Below are 23,459 nucleotides of genomic sequence, written 5' to 3' on the forward strand. Positions count from 1 at the left end.
CAGAGCGCCAGGAGTTTTCAAAGATCCGTGCCAGGGGCTGGGCTATGACGCTCACCAGCTCCTTGAGTACCCCGGGGTGCAGATTGTCAGGGCCGGCTGACTTGATAGTCCAGGAACTATGCAAAAGGCAAAGATGTGAGGGGCAAGTTAGACAAGCTTTCAAATGTCTTGCATTTGAAAGTGTTTCTAACTTTATTCCAACCATGAAGTTGGTCCAATAAAAGATATCATCCCCCCTGCCCACCAAACCTGCCCACATAAAATTATCCCTTGTTGTTTTATTTATGTCGCATGGTAACGACTTATTTTTAAATTGGAAAGCATATTTTAATTGAATCGCTATAAAAATTAGCATTTGATTTCAAAATCAATACATAATTAGTCTTTTTTTCTGGTCAAAAATTTCCAGAGCTGAGGCTCTTCAGTTGATAATATCAACATGTATGATCCTTAACACATTAATTTGCCAGCTGCTACTTTGGTAATCCAAAGTCATTAAGCTGCAAGAAAGGGTTTCTGAGGTCATGTCATAAAGAACTTTAGGGCCAAACTCAACACCATGGATTCTGTCTGGAAATGCATTGGCGAAGCCAGTGCAGAGTCTGAAATACATGTTTAGATGCACAACACTGCTAAGTAAATGTAAAAAAGAAGTGCTTTATAGGGCTGTGTGAAACAGCACCATTTCATTTCAACTTCTGTTTCACTGTTTCACCAGCACAGTGTTTTGTTTTGAGTTTTGTTTTGTTTCGAAAACACTGTTCCATTTCGTTTTGTTTAAACTGTTTTGCTGTTTCAATGCTATTTCAATGTTTTGCCCATAGGCTATAATAGGGAAGCACAAAACTGCCTATAACTTTGTCACTTCTTGCCTGATTTGGATGAAGCATGCAGGGATCCCATAGCCCACTCTGATGCCATGAACTGAGCTTTCTCTGTGCCTTCACACTTACGAGTGACACATGTTTTGCTTTGAACAGTTTGAGTTTGAGGTTGCAGTTTCCCAGAAGCCCCGGCACATGATACATTTTCTTAAACTTGTAATGCAGGCTTTTTGATGCCATTTTACTTTATGCCAGGTCATAAACTACACTACCTAAAAATATCCCTGATAGTTTTATTTATTGTTTACATGGCAGAGGATTCTTTTTAAGTTGGGGAGCATACTTTGATACAATTGCAAAAAAAAAAAATTAGTGTTTTGACCTGAAGATCAATACACTTGGCCTTTTTTCTGCCTAATGATGGAGTGATTACCAGAGTCAAGGATCTTCAATTGATAATGCACATGTGAAAGAATAACTGGTCTTGCTCCCTGGCTGGGAGTCCCAACTGCAGACATAATACAAGTAATCCAGGATAACCCAAACCCTAAGTAAAGTGCTGAGTTTTGTTTTGCCTAATGGGAGATCAATACTTTACAGCTGAGGCAATCACAGTTGTGTCATATATGACTTTACTTGGTCAGCACCCAAGCCATGAATCAGTTGGAAGAAGCCCTAGGGCTTTCTTTTAGAATATTGTTGTATGAGTTAATGAGGAAGATTTGATAGGCTGGAAGAAGAGCAAATGATGCCAGAAACCTGATGAGATGAGTGGCCCACCAGTCTGTGTTACGATAATTAAAATGTCCTGGAGCCAGTTGAATACCAGTTCAAGATCAGGTAAAATTATCAGTCAAGGGCAATCCAGTCAGTCTGGCAAACAGCTATATAATTTTGTCACCATCACTAGAGCTATGCAGAGAGCAGCAACTGCTAATGCTTTGCTCCATGCTATGCACAGACAAGTAAATACATAAGTATTTATGCTTGCAGTCTACTGAACAGAAGCAGACAGATGTTACAGAAAACAAGCCATAGAAATTATTCATTGAAGTCCATCATGAACACGGGGGTTTCAGCTGATGTAATTGGTGCTATATATGCCCCTTGTGGTTAGTAAATAGAGCCTGTGAGTTACAAGGTACACTGATGATACAAATTGTTGTTAAGGATTCTCTAAATGGAGAGAAGCATGCCAACTTTTCTCATTAGGTGGTCATTAGGCTCTTGTTCAAGAAATCATTGCTGGAGCTTCAGTTTCTAGCTGTGGTCTAGTCTTTAATATACTTTCTTTTGAGTAGGATATTGAGAAGGTTGCAGAGGGATTATTTTTGATCTCTGGTTCTCTGGACTGCAGACAATACTACTAATGCTTAGCATTTCTATTGACTTTCTACATGCATAACACTGGAGATATTCAACTGTTAATCTTCACAAAGGCCTTGTGAGGTTGTTGGGTATATATTTTTACACTCAATCTACAGGTGGTGAAATGGAAGCAGAAGAGAGAAATAACTTCTTAACCGACCTGTAGCAAGTCATTGGCATAGTCAGGATTAAAACTCTTGATTGCCTTGAAACCCTCACTGCCTTTCAGATTTCTTTGATACTTTCCATCCTGTCCTTCAGCCTACATATGGTGCAAAGACTAGCCTGGCCTGGTCTCCCATTGGGAGATATTATTCTCCAGTAGCCTGGTCTGGTTTCCTGATGTTATCTTCCCATATTTTTCAGTTATGGAAATGTCCACACTGATTATTTTAACTCTGTGTGCAGGAATTTGTTGACTTGTCTGTGATCACACCAGAGTTGCATTATTCTTGTAGTTCAGAGATCCCAGGGGCTGTTATTGGATAATTGGGTATCCATCCCTAGGCTGCACTGTTCAGGACTTCACGAGGATCCACACTATCAGCCATTCAATGTACATGAAGCCTCTGGAGGTGCCATTAGCATACAGATGGCCCAAAGTTCATTTTTTTCAGTGAATATAGACAGAACAGTGTCTTGGCTTTCTCAGTGCTCGAGAAGAAAAGAAGCTAAGGGTGTGTACAGATGTTCACCTCACCCAGTCTACGATCATATGGCTTACCTTCTCTAGTACTGGGAGCTGTGTGGGGACCCCAGTGTAACTTGGGATGGGGAGGGATGGGTACTGGCAAGTCCATGAGGGACTTTGGTGAGTCCAAGCAGGGCTGGCAGGATCAGGGGGTGCTGGTAGGGCCACAGGGTGGGGAGGGTTATCCATCCAGGGCTGTAGAATCAGGAAGCTAAAATAACTCGGTCAGAATTGGTGGGGGTAGGAAGAGCTCAGGTCCTGGTCTAGGGTGAATGCTTGTTCTTTCATAGCCCTGGGGCTGTCCTCCAAACCTGTGCAGACATTTGCTGGTTAACCTGTTCTGGGTCCAAATTAATTAACCTATTCAGGTAAACTGAATTCAGTTGGGCTCATCAATTTTGGCTCACTTTAAACTCCCAACACCTCTGCACAGCTATCTGAACATACCCTAAATAAGAGTAAGGTAAGTGACATTCAGTGCAGAGAAAAGAAAGATGAAACCAGGGAGTTAGGAGGAGTATTTTCAAAGTAAATTGGGGATAGAATCTGTCCCCTGGTTCAAGGAATTTAATTGACCTCTGAAAGTGAGCTCCTACTGCTTCCTCATATGTTGTTGGAATTTCAGGAATCTCAGAGAGAGCTGGAGACACCCTTCTCTTATCTGTGCTGAGCATAATGTTTGCAACTCTTTCCTTTGATGCAGTAATCCATGCCACTGTAAGCTGCAGACTGGATAAATGAAATATGCACTCTACGTGGCATAGTGCTCAGAGTCATCTCAAAAGTTAGAAGAGGTGAAGAAAACAGAAGGCCTGTTCACTCAGTGGTGCAAACTGGCAGGAACATAGCCTACTAATGCTCCACATGCTGTAATAGCTTTCTGTTGACTTCCAGATGAAATTCACAGCTTTCACAGCTTGAGTTCAAGGAGCTGAGGTCCTGCATGACTGGCACTAATGATCATATATGTATGCAGATTTGAAGGAAAAAATCTAAAATCACTGCAACTTTAATGGTTTTGTGAAACAGGTGATTTTTCAGCCTCAGCTTTAGGAAATCATGAATTTCATTCATCAAGTGGAAACTACTCCAAATATACTAATATTTGGGATTATTTAACATTACTACCCAAAGATTATGTTGAAATAAAACTGGTAACATAAACTGATAAAATTAATTTAGGGTAGTCTTAATTAAGCCTTATAAAATACAACATCTCTTACTTCAGACTGCCTCCATATCTGTACAGATAAAAGACAACAAACTGCCCTAGTGGCACCATTAGGGAACTGAGCATTGACTTCAGAATTTTCTGGCTTTTACTGGTTTATGTCACAACCTCACACAAAAATCCTGACCCTGAAAATTTGGACTAAAAACAACAACAACAATAAATATTCAGTTTTTTAGTCCAAAATATTTTTAGAATTTTGGTTTTTGATTTTTTAGTTGAAAGTTGAAATAGTCTTGGTGGGAGAAGAAATTGCAATGAGGTCTACTGAATTCCCTTGTTTTGTATTCTTAAGAAAAAAGATGGAAAAAACGCATGAAGTTAAATAGTAATGTTTGTGAATCTCAGATAATTTCCAATCATGTTTGGAGGAATACTAGTCTTAACTGTAATAAAAAGTATACCAAAATCCTTCCAGGAACTTCTTGATAGTGAATACATCATTGGACATACCACAGTCTCATCTCCTGCCAGCCCTTCCTTTGCTTGTACCTGTGCAGGCTCTGTCTAGGCATAGCCCCTGACTACCAAGGTTACCGCCTAGCTTTGCAGTGACTGCAGCCTGCATGTCCTTGCCAGGGATAGCCAGGGTGAAGGAGTACTTGCAGTGTGGGAGGCACCTCCTGGTGGATTCTCTTAGGAATCAGGTAAGGGAATTGCAGAAGGAAGTGTATAGGCTTTGTGAACATGAAGCCTCTATCAACATGATGCATAAAGAGATCTCCAGCATCATGGAAGAAGGACAGCCAGAGAAAGCACTGGAAGATACACCTTCTCTGGAAGGTAGAAAATGGCAGCTTTTCACCTCTGGGAACAGACAGCACTCCTCTCCTGGATCTGTGGCTGTCCAGCTGGAGAACAGGTATGAAGACCTTGCACTGGATGAAAAAAAGCCTCATTTAGTGGTAGGGGAGGCTAGGTCTTGCACCTCTAAGCATGAATGTTGTGTGCCTCCTGAGGCTGTGGGGGCATGGTGACTGCCCGCAGGCAGTAGTGGAGGGGCGGAGAGGGGGGCTGGCGAGTGCTGACTGGCAATCACTGACCACTAACAGATGTCGCTGGCAGCATCAGCGGTGGTGTCAGTGGCAAGGGGGAGGGTGGCAAGTAGTGACCACCCACAGCTGCCAATGGCAGCAGTGGTGGTAGCCAATTTCAGGGGGTGCACAGCCAATCTCAGGGGGTCCATGTGCACCCACATGCACCCCCTATGCATTGCCAATGCCCCTAAGGGAGAGAATATTGAGATCAGGCTGTCAAGAAGTGGCAGATGGTGGTAGCTGATGATACCCTCCTGTGGGGAATGGAGCATCTATCTTTCAGCCTGACCTGTTGGCTCAGGAGGTCTGCTGTCTGCCACAATACTGCATCCAAGATGTCACAGAAAAGTTACCCAAATGCATGCAGCCCTCTGACTACTATTCCATGTTGCTCATTCATGTGGGCACTAATGGTATCACTGGGGTGACCTTAAGCAAATAAAAAGTAACTACATGGCTCTGGGTGCAAGGATGAAGGGCCCAGGGGCCCAGGTCATGTTCCTGTCAATCCTTCCAGTCAAAGGTAAAGGCCTTAAGATCAACACATGGCTATGTAGATGAGGTCGCTAGCTGGGCTTTGATTTCTTCAACCATGCAGTAGCGTTCCAGGAAAAAGGACTGCTGGGAAGAGATGGAGTCCAATTCATGCAGAGGGAGGAAAATGTCTTCATGCTTGCTAAACTAGCAAGGAACTTTAAACTAGATTCACTGGAGGGTGGAGATAAAAACCTAAAGATCCTGAACATCTAGATAAAAACTTAACAAAGGGAAGTAATAGTGGAAACCTTAGAATTGTTCCCAGGGAGTGGATAGGACAGTCAGTTAGACACCTGAAATGTTTATATAATAATGTAAGAAATATGGGGAAGAACCAGAGGTCTTATCACAGAAGTATTATGTAGTTGGGATTACAGAGATGTGGTAGGATAGTTTATGTGACTAGGGTATAGCCATAGATGAGTATAACTTGCATAGGAAAGATAGGGAAGGGAAAAAAGGAGACACTGCCTTATATATAAAGGCAATGTTCAGAAGTGCAGTAGGAAGTGGAAAATAAGCCTGTTGAAAGGCTCTGGGTAGTGGTGAGAGAGGAGAGCAAGAATGGGGATGTCATGGTGAGTGTCTATGACAGCCCTCCAAACCAAGAGGAGGAGGTGGATGACACCTTCTTTAAGCAAGTGATGGAAACTTCCAATTCACAGGAATTGGGTCTTATGGGAGATTTCAATTATTGGGGCATCTGCTGGAAGAGAACAGAAGTTAATGAGCAGTCCAGAAAGTTCCTGGAGTGTGTTTGGGATAACTTTTTGATTCAGATGGTAGAGATGGTAAGCCAAAGACGGGGGAAGCTCTTTTTAACTTACTGTTCACAATTAGGGAAGAATTAGTTGAGAATGTGAAGGTGGAAGGTAACTTGGGTGACAGTGATCATGAAATAATAGAGTTCAAGATCCTAAGGATATCTTAAGTGCAACAGGTGACTATCTTAGGTACATAATGATCTTTTTAAGGAGCTGAAATTCAAAAGGCAATCTCATACAAAGTGGAAACTTGGTCATGGTACTAGAGAAGAGTATAAGAGTATTGAACAGGCATGCAGGAAGAAAATTCAGAAAGCCAAAGCACAATTTGAGATGCAGCTGGCAAGGAACAAAAAGGCAATAAAAATGGATTCTACAATTATGTCTAAAGTAAGAGGAAGACCAGAGATTCCATAGGCCACTTATGGAATGGGGAAGGCAGTCTGGTCACAGATGATGCACAGAAGGCTGAAGTATTTAGTGCCTTTTTTTTACTTTAGTTTTCACAAATACAGGCACCAGATGAAAAGAGCAGTTGGCAGCAGAGCTAGGGAAGGAGACAAACAGCCTAAAGTAATGGCAGAACAGATTAGGGATTACTTAGTGATGCTAGATGTTTTCAGGTCAGCAAGGCTGGATGAAATGCACCATAAGGTACTGAAGGAATTGACTGAGGTTATTTCAGAGTATTTAACTATTTTTTTGGGAACTTGTGAAGGTCAAGTAATGTCACAAATGACTGGAAAAGGGAAAACACACTGCCCATCCTTAAGGAAGGGAAGAAAGAGGATCTGGGGATGCATAGCTAGTTGGATCATTATTGAATAGTCCTTAGTGGCTCAATGTCTAGTTGGGAGGAGCTTGGGTTCCCTAGGGGCTGTCCTGGGGCCAGTATTGTTCAACATCTTCATTAATTATTTGGATGATGGGATTGAATGGATATTCAGCAAATTTGCAGATGACACTAAGCTGGGTGGAATTGCAGATACTCCAGAGGGCAGGGATAGATTCCAGAATGACTTGGATAGGATGGATAAATGGTCTACAACCAGTCACATAAGATTCAACAAGGACAAGAACAATATCTTCAAACTGCAGCAGGGGAAATTTGGGCTGGAGATTAGTAGGAACTTTCTGACTATGAGGGTGGTCAAGCATGGGAACAAGCTACCTAGAGAAGTTGTGGAATTTCCATCCCTGGAAACTTTCAAAAGCAAGTTAGACAGACACTTGGCTGGGATGGTTTAATCAAGGATGATCCTGCCTTGAGCAGGGGGCTGGACTAGATAACCTCTTGAGGTCTTTTCCAACCCTAGCTTCCTATGATCCTATGATACCATTTAGACATACAGGTAAAAAATCCTTTCTTACACTGGGATCTTAATATCCATAATTTTAAATAATGACATGAACCAAACTCAGTATAGAATGCTATAAAAAAACTCAGATCAATTTTTTCATAGCTGTAGGAACAAATTCATATACAGGGATCTAAAGGTAACAGAATTCATATACAGGGATTTAAAGGTCTTATATTTAATTTATGTGCTTAACTTTATACATGTATGTTGAAAAATGTGGACTTCACTAGCCTGAAACATAAACAATAGATTAGAATGCAAATAATATGTAATTGGAATGCCTAATTTGTAGATAAAAATGGCCTGCCAGTTGTGTAGTCTGTGACAGAAAATATCTGGGAGCAAGACTGTACTTGAAACGGACAGTATGGACGGTTTGTCAATGAGTGTCTCCCCTGTACTTTGGTTCTGGAGGTAGTTTATTTTCCTCAAGTCTTCTCTTGGAAAAGAAATAACCAAACTTGAGTAACAGACTCCAGGCCTTGCTCAGTCATGTGACCCTGCTGTAAGGCCACGTTACACTCTTTCACAATTGTCACACGCTTGGGCTTTAACAGAATAAAATATAAACTGTTCTTAAGCTTTGAATATGGGAAAATTGGCAGAATCCAGAGGGAAGTTGTCAAGACTAAACCTGACCCAATACAAGATCATGTTCAACTGTTTAACTCTGGGTACAATGTTGAATAACATGGTTAAAGAGGAGCCAAACCTGTAGCCCTCATTTACTTTCAACTCTTTCACTGCCCACTGAACTCAGTGAGATGGGATATGCCTAAGCAGGGGATGAAACAAGCTGGACAGTACCCTGGCCTCATACATATTACAGCTTAGAAACTTGAAAGAGATCCTCATTCCTATTAGACAGAATGGGTGTTTCTACATGAGATACTTAATGTGCAGTAGCCTAGTAACACTGTGCAGTAGCATGCCAGGCAAAAACCATACTAATATGCTACTGTGCAGTACTATTAGGCTCTTCATAAAAAAACATGCAACGTTGCTACTGTGCAGTAACTGCAGTTACTGCATATGTAGTTACTACTTCATTAAACAAGTACTAAACTAAATGCACAGTATCTACTGCACTTCAATAAATATGCAGTCATGCGCAATATAATTTACAGCAAAGAGTAATGTCATTGTCCTGTCATATGTCATTATTGCATCCCACAATTTTAGAACATATTTTGCCTTGCTAGAAACTTACATGGCCCTTGTTACCTAGCACCTGTGGTCTCACAAGTATTTGTGGATATTAGTCTCAAAACACCACACTGATAGAGAAATATTATTTTTTATGCATGGGACATAAAAACAAAGTTACATGTTGCAGGGTACACAGGAAGACTGTGATATGTCTGAGGTTTTGCACCTAGTCCTCTTGAGTCATCGTCCAGTGTCTTTCCACTAGATATTTCTTTCACTGTATGGTCTGGCACATTGGGCATTTTTACACATGCAGGTGCTGGAGCACTGAGCACTTTGAAAAGTGCCCAGTGCTGTGTCGCTTGCAGTTGTAAAAGTGGCAAAATGCACATCAGTGCTGAGAAAATAGCACTAGGGTGCTTCCGAACTAAAACACATCAGAGTTGTTTTGGTTCAAAAGTGCACTGCCACCGTTTTCTGCATGCTGAAGTGCATTTCACTGCTTATACAACTGCACGTGGAGCAAGGAAGTTTGCTTCAACTCGTGTGCAGAGCAGACTCGATTAATCAAGTCTGCTCCAAAGCAGATCTGTAGTGCATCACGGGACAAAAAGTTGTATGTATACATGCCCATTAACTCCAACCCTATCATCCATTCTGAGGGCACGTCTACATGTTTATTAATGCACCCTAGTTACTGCACATTTAGTTTAGTACTTCCTCAATGAAGTACTAACTCTATGTGCAGTAACTACATTTATTGTGCAGTAGTGCTGGTGCACAGGTTTTTGTGATATTTACTATGCAGAAGCTTAATAACACAGTGCAGTAGCTTATTAGCACAGTTTTTAACCAGCACACTACTGTGCAATGTTATTAGGCTACCACACAGTAAGTGCTTTATGTAGACATGCCCTATGATATTCTCTAAAACACTTCTCTTGGCTTGAACAGGATTGAGAGAGAAAGAAAAAACTCATTCTGCTTTCAGCGCTGAATTTCTCAACAGATTCACACAGCAATAGCACTGTGTATAATACAACTGGATAGCCAATCTGTGACTCTCAGGGAGTCTGCTTAGCATGTACTGCCAACTAGAAGTAGGCAATTTCATAACCTCCAACTACACGATTTGTAAAATATTTTTAAGTGTCTGGTTCTCAAGTGTCATGGTTACCTGAAGAGTTATTGTTACAACCTGCGGACACTGTTTTAAGCAGTCTGCTACCTTTCTTCAGTCTATCCATCATTTATGTGGACTTTATTATCTTAGTAGGAAGGTCTTTTAACAAATGGAAATTTTACCATCAACCTCAAGGGTAGCAGGCTTGTGCCCTAAAGGAATACAGTTTATCAAGCCTAGCAGTTTCCAGGGAACTTACACCTAAACAACCAGTAAGTGGAACAAGAAGAAAAGAGAGAGAAAATAATTGGTGGCATTCTTAAAATGTAAGGGACTACATCTTGCCTTATGCTGAGCTGGTATTCAAGAGGTTGGAGAAATGGTAGAGCAGAGGAAATTTATTCTATCTTGTGAACAGGCAGGACGCCTTCTTAGCGCAGTGATAAACTGGGAACAATGATAACATTTACGTACCTCATAGGGATATTCTGATGGCTAACCTTTGTAAAGCACCTTGGGATCCTTGAATAAAAGCTGCTATAGAAGGCCATACAGTAATGATAGTATTTTAAAGAAAACTGGTTTATACCAGCCATTTTAGTGAGGCTCTCAGGTAACTTTTGAAATGTAGGCTGCTTACATATTTATCCATCTTATCTAGATTAACAGCTTGGCACATTTAATTTGCTCTGACTGGGGGGTAATAAAAAAAACACAAAATAAAGGCTGAAGTTGATAAAACTCTTATTTTGTTTGCATTTAAATAGCTCAAAAATAGACATTTTATTTGTTTAGTTTGTGGATCTCTGATTCCTGGCTGGAATTTCATCTGATAAAAATCAGCCTGGGGCAAATCCTACTTAGGCACTGACTGGCACGAACAATGCTGCAAAGATGTTTAACTAATCACCTATTTCTCATCTCCTGCAGGTTTTAGAAAATGATAACTCACTTTAGAAACCAACAAATATGGTAGCCACGGGGAGCTGCTTAGCAAAAAAGCAGAGATTCCTTCTTTGATCAAATGTATCAGAAGAACAAAGCTCCCACATAAATTTTCTTTAAAATCTAAACAATAACCACATCAATTGTGATAGTAATCCTGTGTTAAAGCTGAAGACCTGCTATATTGGGACATGTTATACTCCTTCCTGTGTGCTTCCAGTATGTACTGGTAACTTAATGCAGTACCACATACACACCAGTAAAATCTCCCTCTAAGTTACATGACTTTCAGTTTGGAAAATAGCATGCAGGGAAGGAGAATGATGTGTTTCAGGATAGCACTGCTTGGCTCTGTAATTGAGCAGCAGAGATGTACCTAGAGGGATTTATCTGTCTCTCAACATTGGAATCCTGTGCTGCTAGAGTCAATGCTGAACGCACTTTTCAGCAAATGTCTCTAGATAGAAGTCATTTGACAATGCCACATAACATTAAAATATTTAGAGAAAATTACAATCCTAGCTGATAGGTTTATGTCAATGCCTATAGCATTCATCATAATAGTATCTTTGGCCCAGATACTGTTGGTATGACCCATTCTGAGTAGCACTGCTCCACAGTGCTTCTATGAGACATTCAGCAGCTATGTCCTTAAAGGAAGGTACAGAACAACAGGAATAAGGATATCAGAATCCGGCTTTGTGTGTTGACATATCGAGGTATGCTTCCTGCTCATCATTTGTCTCTCCCAGCTGTGCCATTTTCAGAATAAGGCCAGATTACGAGAGTCTGTGCCTCTTAGCCCACCTTTGGTGATGCATGAGCCTGAAGTGTGCACTACTTCGTCTGTGGAGAAGAACGTGCAGAACTGCACAGTGTGTTTGAAGGCGGCCTTGCTGGGCACAGAAAGTAGAGGCCTGGAAGTGGCCCATGGCAATAGTTAGTACAGCCAAGGAGACAAACTTTCATGACTTCTGAAATCCTTCTGTTCACCACAGTGAGTTTTGTTCAGTAATGAATAACTTCTGATGCTGGATGGCAATAAACTGCTTTGAGTGAGAAAGTATAGGTGTAACCTAACGGGGGACAAAATAAATGTACTTTGAAAGAATGTTGATGCATTTTGCTTGTGCAGAGAAGATGCTGGAGGATGCATCAGTATGAAAGCTTTCTAAGTGGTTTCTCTAAAGAAATAAAACCTGAAACCCTTTTAATAGTAATGCTTTCATTGCTCTGCCTGTGAAACAATGGCAGGGGGGAAGGGGCAAAAACTGCAGCACAACCACCCTTTCCTGCTGCTGCAGGATTTGAAAGAAAAGGGTGATCCCTGGTTGGTTTTTGAATGAAGGGGCATTAGGCAGCCCTCTTCAGGACAGTGGATACTGAATGGTGGGAAGCCATCCCCTGTAGTCTTAAGATGTCTTAGCAATACACCCGTTTTCTGTATTTCCCTGTAAGTCAGCTTTAGGCAGCTCCTCATGCAGTGTGCTGTTTTTTTGTGGGGCCCCTACATTGAATAGGGAACCTAGCCATGCAATAAAATGTTCTGGATTCTACCATGGACTGTACACCTACAAGTTAAAGCATTACAAAATGTTCCCTTATAGCACCCCGGTCTCTTTTTTCAATCCACCTTGGGTATTTTTGAAATCCATTTCAATCCCCTTTTCCCTTGCCAGAAGACTATCTCAGCCCTATGTACCAGCCTGGCTATGCTTTCATTATACTTATTACTGTTCATCTATAGAAATAAAAAGCCTCCAAGGGGTACAATATACAGTACCCAGGTGTCTATGAGGACAGCTACATCATGTATGCTCTGTAAATAAAAAATAATAATCTCCTCCACAATTTCTTGAAAAAAACAGCAGCACAAGCTACACTATATATGGATTTAGTGAATCATTTAGCTTTATAATAATATATAATCAATCAATAGGGAGTCCATGTCTGTGATTGTTTTATGGTACAAAAACTGGAAAAATTTACTAGTGAAAAAAAGCCCTCCTTAGTAAACATCTTTGGTTTAATAAATTAATTAGCTGGTCATGTCCAGCACCTCTTCCCGTATTACTTTCAGTTTATTAAAATATTGTACATCTCTTTGTGTGAAGGGAGGCCTTATTTGTATAAAAAACACACAAGATCATTTTCAATGGAAAAATATCTTACCTACACTGATGAGTAATTTCTGTATCAAAGGTCTATAAACTCAATGTGCTTTACTATGACAAGACCTCCACTGTAATTGTTCACTGTTTTGGAGGACAAGGAGAATGTGACTTTTGCTAGTATTTCACACATCTCCATTCTAATAGAAAATCAATCAGAAGGAACTTCTTTGAAAAGCTCGCCCTATGGGACTTGATCCAAATCCCACATGCAAGGTTGCTACTGGTAATGATAGCAATGGAAGGTTAACTATCAACTTACTGGGAGCAGGGTTAGGTTGTTGCAGAGAATTCTTTGTATGAAAGCTGTCTTTTTGACCAAAACAAACATGCTTGCAAGAAGATGAATACTGCCACAAGGGCCAAACCTACTTAGAAGCAGTTTAGATCCTGTCACTTCACTTCATATCATGATAATCACTGCTACTGCTCAATTCAAGTGCACAATATAACTAGGGCACCTATTTTGAACTAGTCTGAACTAGGCACATGGTAAACGTTATATAACTTGACTATAGACAATGGGCCTGATTCTCTCTCATTCAGTCTGTTGTGAATCATTAGTTAACTGATATTTGGAACTGGTGGTAGAAGATAACCAGGCAACATCCAAACACATGTATAAGTTGAATAATGACCTTGACACTCACTGAAGTTCATCCTGCTATCAGATGCCCTCACCCAGGCACCTGAAAACATCAGAGGACAGAATTCGGTAAAAAGAACAAGAAACTGTACCGTTAGATTTACACTTATTTCCTCAGTGATTTCATGGCAACAGGAGCTGTGCTCAAGAACAAAGAGCAGTGTAGGTCCAAGTGTATACACAGTCAGTTAGCCTTGCATCTTACATTTTTACCTAAGGCAACACATAGAAGGTTATCTGGGGGAAATACCATAGAGTCAGAGGTAACTTTTTGTCAATTGTAAGACAACATAGAAGTTAAGTGGTGAAAGAATGGCCATTGAAGGCAATGACTAACAGCAACAATGTCACATGGGAGACGAAAAAGCTCTCCCAAGGCATCCAGGCCAGGATAGTGTGTTTCAAAACCTGAGTGTCTGCACGCAGGATTTCCATCCAAAGCAGACTTTCTTCCATCCAAACTCCCATCCAGCCTCCATCTAAATAAAGATGCCAACTCCTTTATGATAAATATTTTGGCCTGGCTGGACTCAGTTGTTCCTACGAAGCACAAAACCCAGTGGACATTAACAGAGTTAAGGTGCTTTTAGCATTCCTGGGCCTGTCCTCCTTTGCAGAGAACAGATGCTAAAATCCACAGCTGTCTTGTTCAAGTATTAAGATTGCTTTTACACTTACTACCAATTGACTGTATCAGCAAAAAGTTACATTTCACATCAGAGAGGGGAGGCATTTGAACACTGCACTACTTCCACACACATGCACAGGCAAGCCAAGGAAATATTATAAATGATACATACAGTACTGGCACTTAACTGCCATGAAGTGTCAGTTTGTATTACCATTTGTTACATCAAGAAGAGCCAGGTACTTCTGACCCTTGGGCCCCATTCTTTTCTTGCCCTAGGATACAAGCCACTCCTTCTGAATTCAAATTGCAGTTACGTGTACATGAAGGAGGAAAAAGATAGCTCTGGGTAACAAAAACCAGACAGTTATATGACATAATTATAATAACAGCAACAATGTAATAAAACTTTGGGACTATGTCCAATCTGTATTACATTGACCACATTTGTTCCCCAGAATGTGAAAATACATGCTATGAACAACAGTTCTGTATTATTAGGGTATACTTGATACTGTGGTACTTACTCAGTGGGAGTTAAGGCGTGTCAGCAAGTGCTCAGCATCTCTCCAGCTTTGCTTAACTGCATTCCCAACAATGGGCTGCCTATAGATGTGCTCGTTCACGTTACAGCCGACTCCATTAATCAAAATTGCTCTGCATTCTCATTAGAATGCTCTGGTGTCGCCTCACTGTCACGTGTACTAAGCCCCCACACATTTCAAAATGGCTGTGGGGACACTTTATCTAAAACCCCATCAAATGAGCTTTAGAGAAAGGATCCTGCAGCCATCTTGAAATGCACAGGGGCTTAATACATGTGATGGTGAGCTGTTTTAATTAGAATGGCTGTCCAGGAACTGCTCTACTTAAAACAGCCCTCCCCTTCCCCTGAACTTATGTATAGGCAGCCCGTGATTCGTCAAGCCTAAGGTGTCAAGAAAGTATCTATGATAACCAGAAGAATGCAAACACTTTTTACTCTTTTACAATTAATATTTCACTGTTTCTTTTCATCAAGGATCTTCATGGTATAGTTTCTGGATAAAAGTATTGAGTTCACTATTATTGTCAGTGCAAAACCCTTTTTCTGTTTCATTACAAAATAGCTGAGCAGCAGTTATACTATTCTTGTGTATGTTTGTGCTATCTGTAAAATACAGGAATGTATGGCTAGGCAAGGCCTGGGATTTTTGAGCAGCCCACAGTTTCTGTGCTGTTCAATACAAAAATATTGTAAATTTTGCGAAGAAGTTGTAATGGCTGAGAATGATATCTTCCTATTAGAGTCAGGAAGCAGATCTGAGATAAGTAACAGACATCATAGCTCAGAGCAATGGTGAAATTTTGTTTTGTCAGTGATTGTTACTCCAGAAATACAAAGTATAGCCTATGGAAAACCAAATGCACAACAGTAGCAGCGACTTTCCTCAGTGGTGGAAAGTCTGGCCAAAAGAATGTGTTGTGATACTATCATATTTAGCTCATTGAGGAATCAAACGGCAACAGCATTCTGTGCCTGGGAGCAGTGGACTCTGGAATGAACTCCTTCAGAGTTTATTGCTTCGCCTTAATTTCATGTGTGGATGCACCCTCTCTGTATAAAAGGATATCACTGAAAAGAAAGAAAGGAAAAACACCTGGTGTGTAGGATGCTGCTGCCTGGTTGGCATAAACGAAACATACATCAGGTGCTTCCCATTCTTCTGAGTTCATTGATATACATATGTTATAATGTGCCACTAGAAGCAGAGGCATTATAATTAACCACTAATTACTGGTTGAACACTACCAGAGTACTGATCTGAAACCCACAAAAATTGAAATCCACTGTCCTGCTCAAGATTCATGCACAACAGAAGAAGCAGCCCATGAATCAACCCAACAGAAGGATTTCATCATCATTAGCAAAGTGAATATGAATATTTTTTCTACAATGAATAGCTGATCTCATTAATGTGAGAGTAGGCAATCCCATAGAGTGCATACCTTGCACCATGAGACTATGTAACAAGGAGATAGATGATATTTCTTTCTGCAATGCAAAGGTGGAGATAGATGGTACAATTGTCCTAATAAATTACATTACCACGATATTAGGCTAATGCCTAATTTAAATAGTATAAGTAGGAGAAGAATCTGGCCCCAAATGCCTTATACTTTAAAGCTGTTATAAAGATGCTAATTTGCAGTGAGTAATTTATCTGAATAAATTCACCTGCTTTCTGTCTAGGAACATATTATAAAATGTTCATATTTGTTCATTACTCAGAATTATTAGTCAATTACTTCAACCTTGGTCTGAAAATTATTCTGCTTATGAATATTAAATAAAATACACAATTTGGATTTCCTACTGCAAGTTATATCCTCTAACTAAATAGCATACCTAGCTTCTCTAGTAAACCCCCTGTGAGTTTCAAACTGCATGTTCAATATTTGCAATCATTTGTGCAATGAGTGAAAATGTAAATCATCCAATCAGAGAATGGAACCAATACAATATGACATGAAAGCAAAACAGTGAAAACTACAAATTTGATAATTTATCAGATGTTTAAAACATATTGAAGCATGCAGAAAAAAATCATCTTTTTGGTGAAAACGTATGCAAGTATTGGGTACACATAGGAAAAGAAAAGAGGGGCAACAATATTTTAATTCAAAATTCACCTTGCATACAAATAAATATTCCTGAGGAAAGTTTTCCTCTCTTCTGTCAGCTTCTATCATATTAATAAATTATATGGATTGGGGTATTTTGAATGGGAGCTCCTGCTAACTTATTTTTTCTATAGCACTAAATGAATTGCTTGATGTTTTCCAGTGGGTGAGTGGCACTGATTTGTTGCTTGAGGATTTATCACTGGGGTAAGGGAGGGAATGAAGTGGAATGAAATGGCTTCAGCAGGAGACAAGCAGCCTCATACATGTGAAGAAAGACTTAGGAAAACTATGGATACTTCAACAGGCATTTGAGACAGCTTGAAATGAGATTTTGTGTGAATACCATGATGGGTAGGAATTTGTTTTATATGTTTTGAGATGAAACTTAGAAAACACTGTTGATCACATTCCCTTTATGCAGTTTTTGCTACTTGCTTAGTCTTAAACACTTTCTCTCTTTTTTTTCTTTCTTCCAAGCCTCCCTTCCTTCTTCTTCTGTTATGCTTAACTTACTTGTTCCCCTTTTTTCCAACTGCTGTTCCCTGCCTGACCTGCCTGACAGACTATTGATAGGCGGTAGATTTGTCCAGAGGAGAGTGATGCTGACTAAAAAGCACTGCAGAATACACCCAGGGCAAATGCTTTACAACTAAAAAATACAGCTGAAAGCAGCTAAAATGTTCTCTAACAAGTTTGCTTAAGCTTTGGTGTAGGGTCTGCAAAAGTCAAGTCATGTAAAATACACGTTCTGGTTTATGCAGTCCAGAATACACACAATGAACTTGCTTTTTTCCCTTGACTGCTGGCTTTTAACTTTAATAAGCCAATTCCTAAATTGGCAGTTCTATCTTCCCATTACCTATTTCTCTCACTATTTTATTTAGTTGTAAATGTTCAAACTTTCTAAACTGGCTGAAATCTAAAGGGGGCAAATTCCAGATTCAGTCACCAAACCAGCTAGCCTGATTATACTGGGGCTACTTCTGTGTCCTGACAATCTTCATCATACAGTTCTCATTAGACTGCTGGTTTCTTTTAGGTTGGACAAAAATGAACCCTAATCTCTTCTCTTTTACATCAGCAAAACCCCAAACCCTGTTGGTACAGCACCTTTGCAAAACAACTGAACTAAGACTCAAATCTGTTATCTTTACATTAATGATGACATTGTTCCTGATACCCTGGAAATAATGCACATAGGCAAATGCCTCCCTTTTCTATTGCCTCTTCTTTAATGCCATTTCTTGCCTACACTTTTCTTATTATGTGCCCATCTCCTTTTGTTGTTTACTTTTAGCCCACCTAATTTTTCACATGTACCTGTATCATCAGAACTTGTTGTAATAGTAACTAGATGATCAATTAAGTAACATTCAGGCTAAGACCAAAAGACCTAGTAATTGTATTGTTCCTTAACTTTCTGTGCTACATACAATATACACCTTATGGCTACAGGAATTCAATATTTTTGAATTCTGCAGGTTACTCTTTTGCTTTGAAAAAATTGTCAAATCTACCAAAGGTAAAACACATATTTCTATTCTTTAAGACAATAGAATAAAAATTGGCAAATAGCAAATTTAACACAGATTCAATATCTCCACTTTTATTAAAATATAAAAAAAATGAGGTTCTTCCTGGGTGCATCTGCATGAGATGCTTACTACAGTTGCATAATTGGCTACACGAGTGGTGCTATTAGGCTGCAGTGAACTAGTTAACTCTACTGTAGGATACTACTACCCAGCACAAGTACTATTCTACAACAGAGCTATTTACTCCACTGCAATGAATGTGCAGACAGTGGCCTGGGCTGGCTGGGGCATAAGGGTGCTACAATGAGAGCTTGTCTCCCAGCTAGCCCAAACTGTAGCATCATTGTGCCCTGGCCAGCCCCTCTGCCACACAGTAAGCCAGAGGGGAGCAGCTCTGGGCTGGCAGGCTAACCCCTGGGACCCTCTGCCAGCTGATGCTGTGCCATCCCGGCTCAATGTGCTGCAATCCTGGGTGCACATGAAGGTGCTTTGCCTGAGAGCAATAAACTCCAGCATAAACTGTACCAGAGTTTATTGCTTCACATAAGTATCATGTATAGATGTGCCCCCTGTGAACTAAAAGTTCTCCTAATTGACTGAATACATCTGGTATAATGTTTCAGTCATTTTCAATTAATTTAATCTTCTAATTTCAGATTGTCCTTGTTACTAGATTGGAAAGTTTGAAGGCACTGCTGAAATGAACAATGCTAGAAGCACAGATGTTAGGGTTTTTTCCCCTTAAATGAGAAAGTGCTTTTAATAAATTAAACACTGGTGCTGATGAAACAAGCAGCTACTTATCTGGAAATGAGCAGCAAGTGTCAATAACCAAAAACAAATAAATGAAAGAGAACCCAAAAAATGTAGGATTGTTACTTATGTTGTGAAAAATAGAGCTGAATTAGGTGAAAAAAAGCTGATGGGACAAGACAGCTGACATTATCTTTTTTTAGATTGACTTACAGTAACTAGTGTTCAACCAGTTTGGTTTTTATATGGCCTTGATAGATATATCAACTACAGCAAATGAATCTGCTTTGCAAATAGAAACCATTACCTTTTGTTGACTGTGAATATGAAATGGAGTTAAAAAAAAGGAACATACCATGTTCACACAGAACACAAAAAGAACTATATCGGGGCATCAGGGAAGGTGGAATACTATAACAACACATATTATTATTGTTATATTATTCCACCCACCTTAATGGAGAACCCTTCGGTGTAGCTACTCCATAGCCTTTCGAATCCAGATTTCCTCCCACTTTCATGGTGTCACAAGGTTTTCGCTGTTCAATGTATTCGTTCATGGTGGACTCCAGGAGGAAGGCAAACTTGCCCTTGGATTTACGGACACGGGCTACTCCCTCAGCTGTTGTCCGGGTGAACACTGATGGCTCTGCAGATTTCATGTAGGTCCACATCTTCTCATATACTGCAATTTTTGATCTCTGGAAAAAATTGAAAAAAAATTAGATACATGCAACAAAGCTGTCAAAGCATCAAGCATGTCACAACTCATAAGAGAAAATGACTTAAATTTTATCCTTCAGGTCACTGATGTTTAGTTAGTTTTACCTTGATATGAGATTTCCTTTAGCTGCTCAGCTTACTTAAAAGAAACAAGAAATAACAATAGTAATATAACAACAAGAATTAATGTAAAGCACCTAGTAGCCTCTGGGAACCTTAATAAAATAATTACAGCCTTTTCCCTGAATTTTCAAAGACCATAGTCAGTTTATATTGTTACAGTTGTATAAAAGGGCATTAAGAAATTATGTCACTAGTACATGCCCCTAATAAACTAGTTGGGCAAAACAGCTCATCCACAAATACTGGATTGAATCCTGAAGTCTTGCTTAGGTTTCATGCTCTCTTCAAACTCCCTTGAATGTTCTGCTTTAGTAACAGCTGAGTAGGCACTCTGTGATATAACATACAATATATAATATAAGCAATAGATTCAGACAAACAACATTTTTTTAGATTTGCTTTTCAAAATATGGTCTATGCTGTGGGTGACAGAGTTGTGGAGTCAGTGACCCTTATCCTAGAGGGTCTTACATCCTATCATTTCAAGATTTTAATTCCATGGCCCTAAAATAGAAATGTATAGCACATTATGCAGATCTGTCTCGCCAGTGAGTCTTTTCTCTGGCAATCCCTAACAGTTGAGGATGACTGTCTTATCTGTGTGTCCAAAGATGGCTGTGATGCCTATCCAGGATCACCAGACTCTAATGCAGCGTGGACATGCGTTTCTGTGTGGGGTGGGTAGCGCTGGATTCTTGATTTGGTCTGTGACATGCTGGTTTTGCCACTCCTGCTTTTCCATCTCCTTTTGTTGTTGTTGTTGTGAGGTTTCAATGGACTAAGATCCCCATGGCAGACTCTTCCTCCATTTGGGGAAGTTCTGGGTGATAGAACCTCCCACAAGTTGGTCCCACAAGTTGACATTGTTTTTTTAAGTTGGCCTTAAGGATGTCCCTGAAGCTCCTTCTCTTCCCTCTTGAGCGTATGCCTTGGCTGAGCTGGGAAACTAAACTTGCTTCAGGAGTCTGGAATCAAACATCTAGACAATAGGTTGGTCCAATGATATTAAAGTAAGATGATCATTGCCTCAGTACTTGTGGTGTTGCTAATGTTGGTGCATCTATCTTCCCACTGAATTTGGAGGATCTTCCACAGGAAACGTTGATGATATTTCTCCAACAACTTTAGATGTCTCTTGTGTGTTGTCTATGTCTTTGTTCCATACAGCAAGGTGGGGATCATGACTGCTTGATAAACTATAGGCCTGATTTTGGATCTGATGTCACAATGTTTGAACACCTGTTTCTTCAGACATCAAAAGGCTGCACTTGCACATTTCAGGCGATGTTGGATTTCTTTGTCAATGTTAGCATTCTGTGAGGAATGGCTTTTGAGGTACAGGAAATACTCACTGTACTCCAGAGTCTCATTGTGGATCTGGATCACCAGAGCTGAGGACTGTCTATTAGAAGCTTGTTGGTGGAGGACCTTAGTCTTCTTAATGTTAAGTGTCAGTCTTATCTTCTTGTATGCCTCGGTAAAGATGTCGATGATTGCCTGAAGCACACACTACAGCATCATCACTGTACTGGAGTCCAATGATTTAGGTCAGGGTAGTCTTGGTTTTGGCTCAGAGTCAGCTGAGGTTAATCAGCTTACCACCCATTTGGTAGTTTAGCTTTGCTCTGGCAGGAAGCTTGTTGGTGGTCAGACGCAGCATTGTGGCAAAGAATATTGAGAAGACTGTTGGAGTGATAACACAGCCTTGCTTAACTCCCATTTTAACCTCAAAGGCTCTGTCCAGACAAGCATGGATGTGTGCTATGTGGCACCACAGACCCACCTGTCTGTGCACACTGCACATGGGGGGTTTTTTGACTGCAGGAGATCCTAGGATCAAAAAAACCCATGCTGAAAAAAACAAGGTAGCATACATGGCGGCAGTTCGTGCTCCCCAAAACTGGAGTCTGACCAGCCAGAGCCATGCTCCGGCTGCTGGCTAGACTTTCTGCTGTGGCTGCAGCCCTGGGAGACCCCACGGACCCCAAGTAAGGCTGCTATGGCCAGCAAAGTTCCTGGCCCCAGCCTTCCCTACCACACCCATAGTAGCCTGCCATGCACCACAGAATGTGTAGCGTGAGTGTTCCCCAGAGACAAGTAGCAGTGTCCCTGGAGAAACAAACACCCATCTTGTCTGGATGCAGCCAAAGGGATCTGTGATAGATCCATTACTGAGAACCACTGCTCACATTCTGTCATCGATTGGGAAGTTTGGTGACAAATTCTAGTGGGCATTTGTACTTCAGAAGGATCCCCCACAACATTTTTCAGTTGACACTGAAAAACTTTAATGAGATCAAAGAAGGCCAGGTAGAGAGGCTTATGTTTTTCCCAGCATCTGGAGCTGGCGTACTGTGAAGCTCATGTCAGTGGTGCTTCTGATGCCCTAAACCCATGCTATAGATTCTGGGAGGAACTCTTCAGCAAGTGGAAGGTGGTGGTTCAGAAGGGTTCTCACAATGATCTTTCTGGGGTGGACAGCAAGGCAATTCTGCAGTCAGACTTGTCTTCTTTCTTGAAGATTGTCACAATCACAGCATCTCTGAGGTTGTCTGGGATTTCTTCATCATTCCAGATCCTTAAGATGAAGGCATGAAGCTGTGATGTGACCTCCTCTCCTTCCTGGTTAAAGATTTCAGTGGGGATTCCATCTGTTCCAGATGCCTTCTTGTTCTTCATCTGCTTGATGGCCTTCCTCACCTCATCAAAGGTTGGAGAGATTCTGAGATCTTCTCTGGATGTTGCGGAATGGAGTTGAAAATAATCTTGTCAGCAACAAAGTCTCAATTCAGAAGGAATTTAAAATGCTCCTAACAGGCATTGATGGCTCCTCTTTCCTTGATCGGGTCTCTTCCATCCTTAGGTTACAAGAGGGTTGGTCTCTGAGTGCTCGTACCAGAGATGGCTTTGGTGGCACTGAAGAAACCATGGATGTCAGCAAGATGTTGAATCTCCTTATCCTTGTCTTTCCATCATTTTTTCTTCATATTGTGGATCCTCATTTGGACCTCTGCCTTGGCTTGTTGGAGATTCTATTTCTTTTCCTTAGATTTGGTATTGTTTTTCAAGGCACAAAAGGCCTTGCACTTGCAATCAATCAACTCTTGGATCCCCTAGTTGTTCTCATCAAACCCGCCTTGATGTTTTCTCATAGGGAATCCAAGTGTCTCTTTACAGGTGCTG

At 40.6% G+C, this 23,459-nt stretch overlaps 1 protein-coding gene across 3 annotated transcripts in view; it reads right to left on the reverse strand.

The window, feature by feature from the left end:
* The window catches only part of GRIA4 (glutamate ionotropic receptor AMPA type subunit 4), a 418,357-nt gene that overhangs the window by 43,324 nt on the left and 351,574 nt on the right, over window positions 1-23,459 (reverse strand). For all 3 annotated transcript variants that reach the window (XM_019530259.1, XM_019530260.1, XM_019530261.1), the window contains exon 13: window positions 19,884-20,131. In XM_019530259.1, the coding sequence (XP_019385804.1) occupies window positions 19,884-20,131 (248 nt within the window). The remainder of the gene's footprint in view (window positions 1-19,883; window positions 20,132-23,459) is intronic.

The sequence above is a fragment of the Crocodylus porosus genome, unplaced genomic scaffold (genome assembly GCF_001723895.1).
Source record: "Crocodylus porosus isolate Cpor-Errol unplaced genomic scaffold, CroPor_comp1, whole genome shotgun sequence".
NCBI classification, from domain to species: domain Eukaryota; kingdom Metazoa; phylum Chordata; order Crocodylia; family Crocodylidae; genus Crocodylus; species Crocodylus porosus.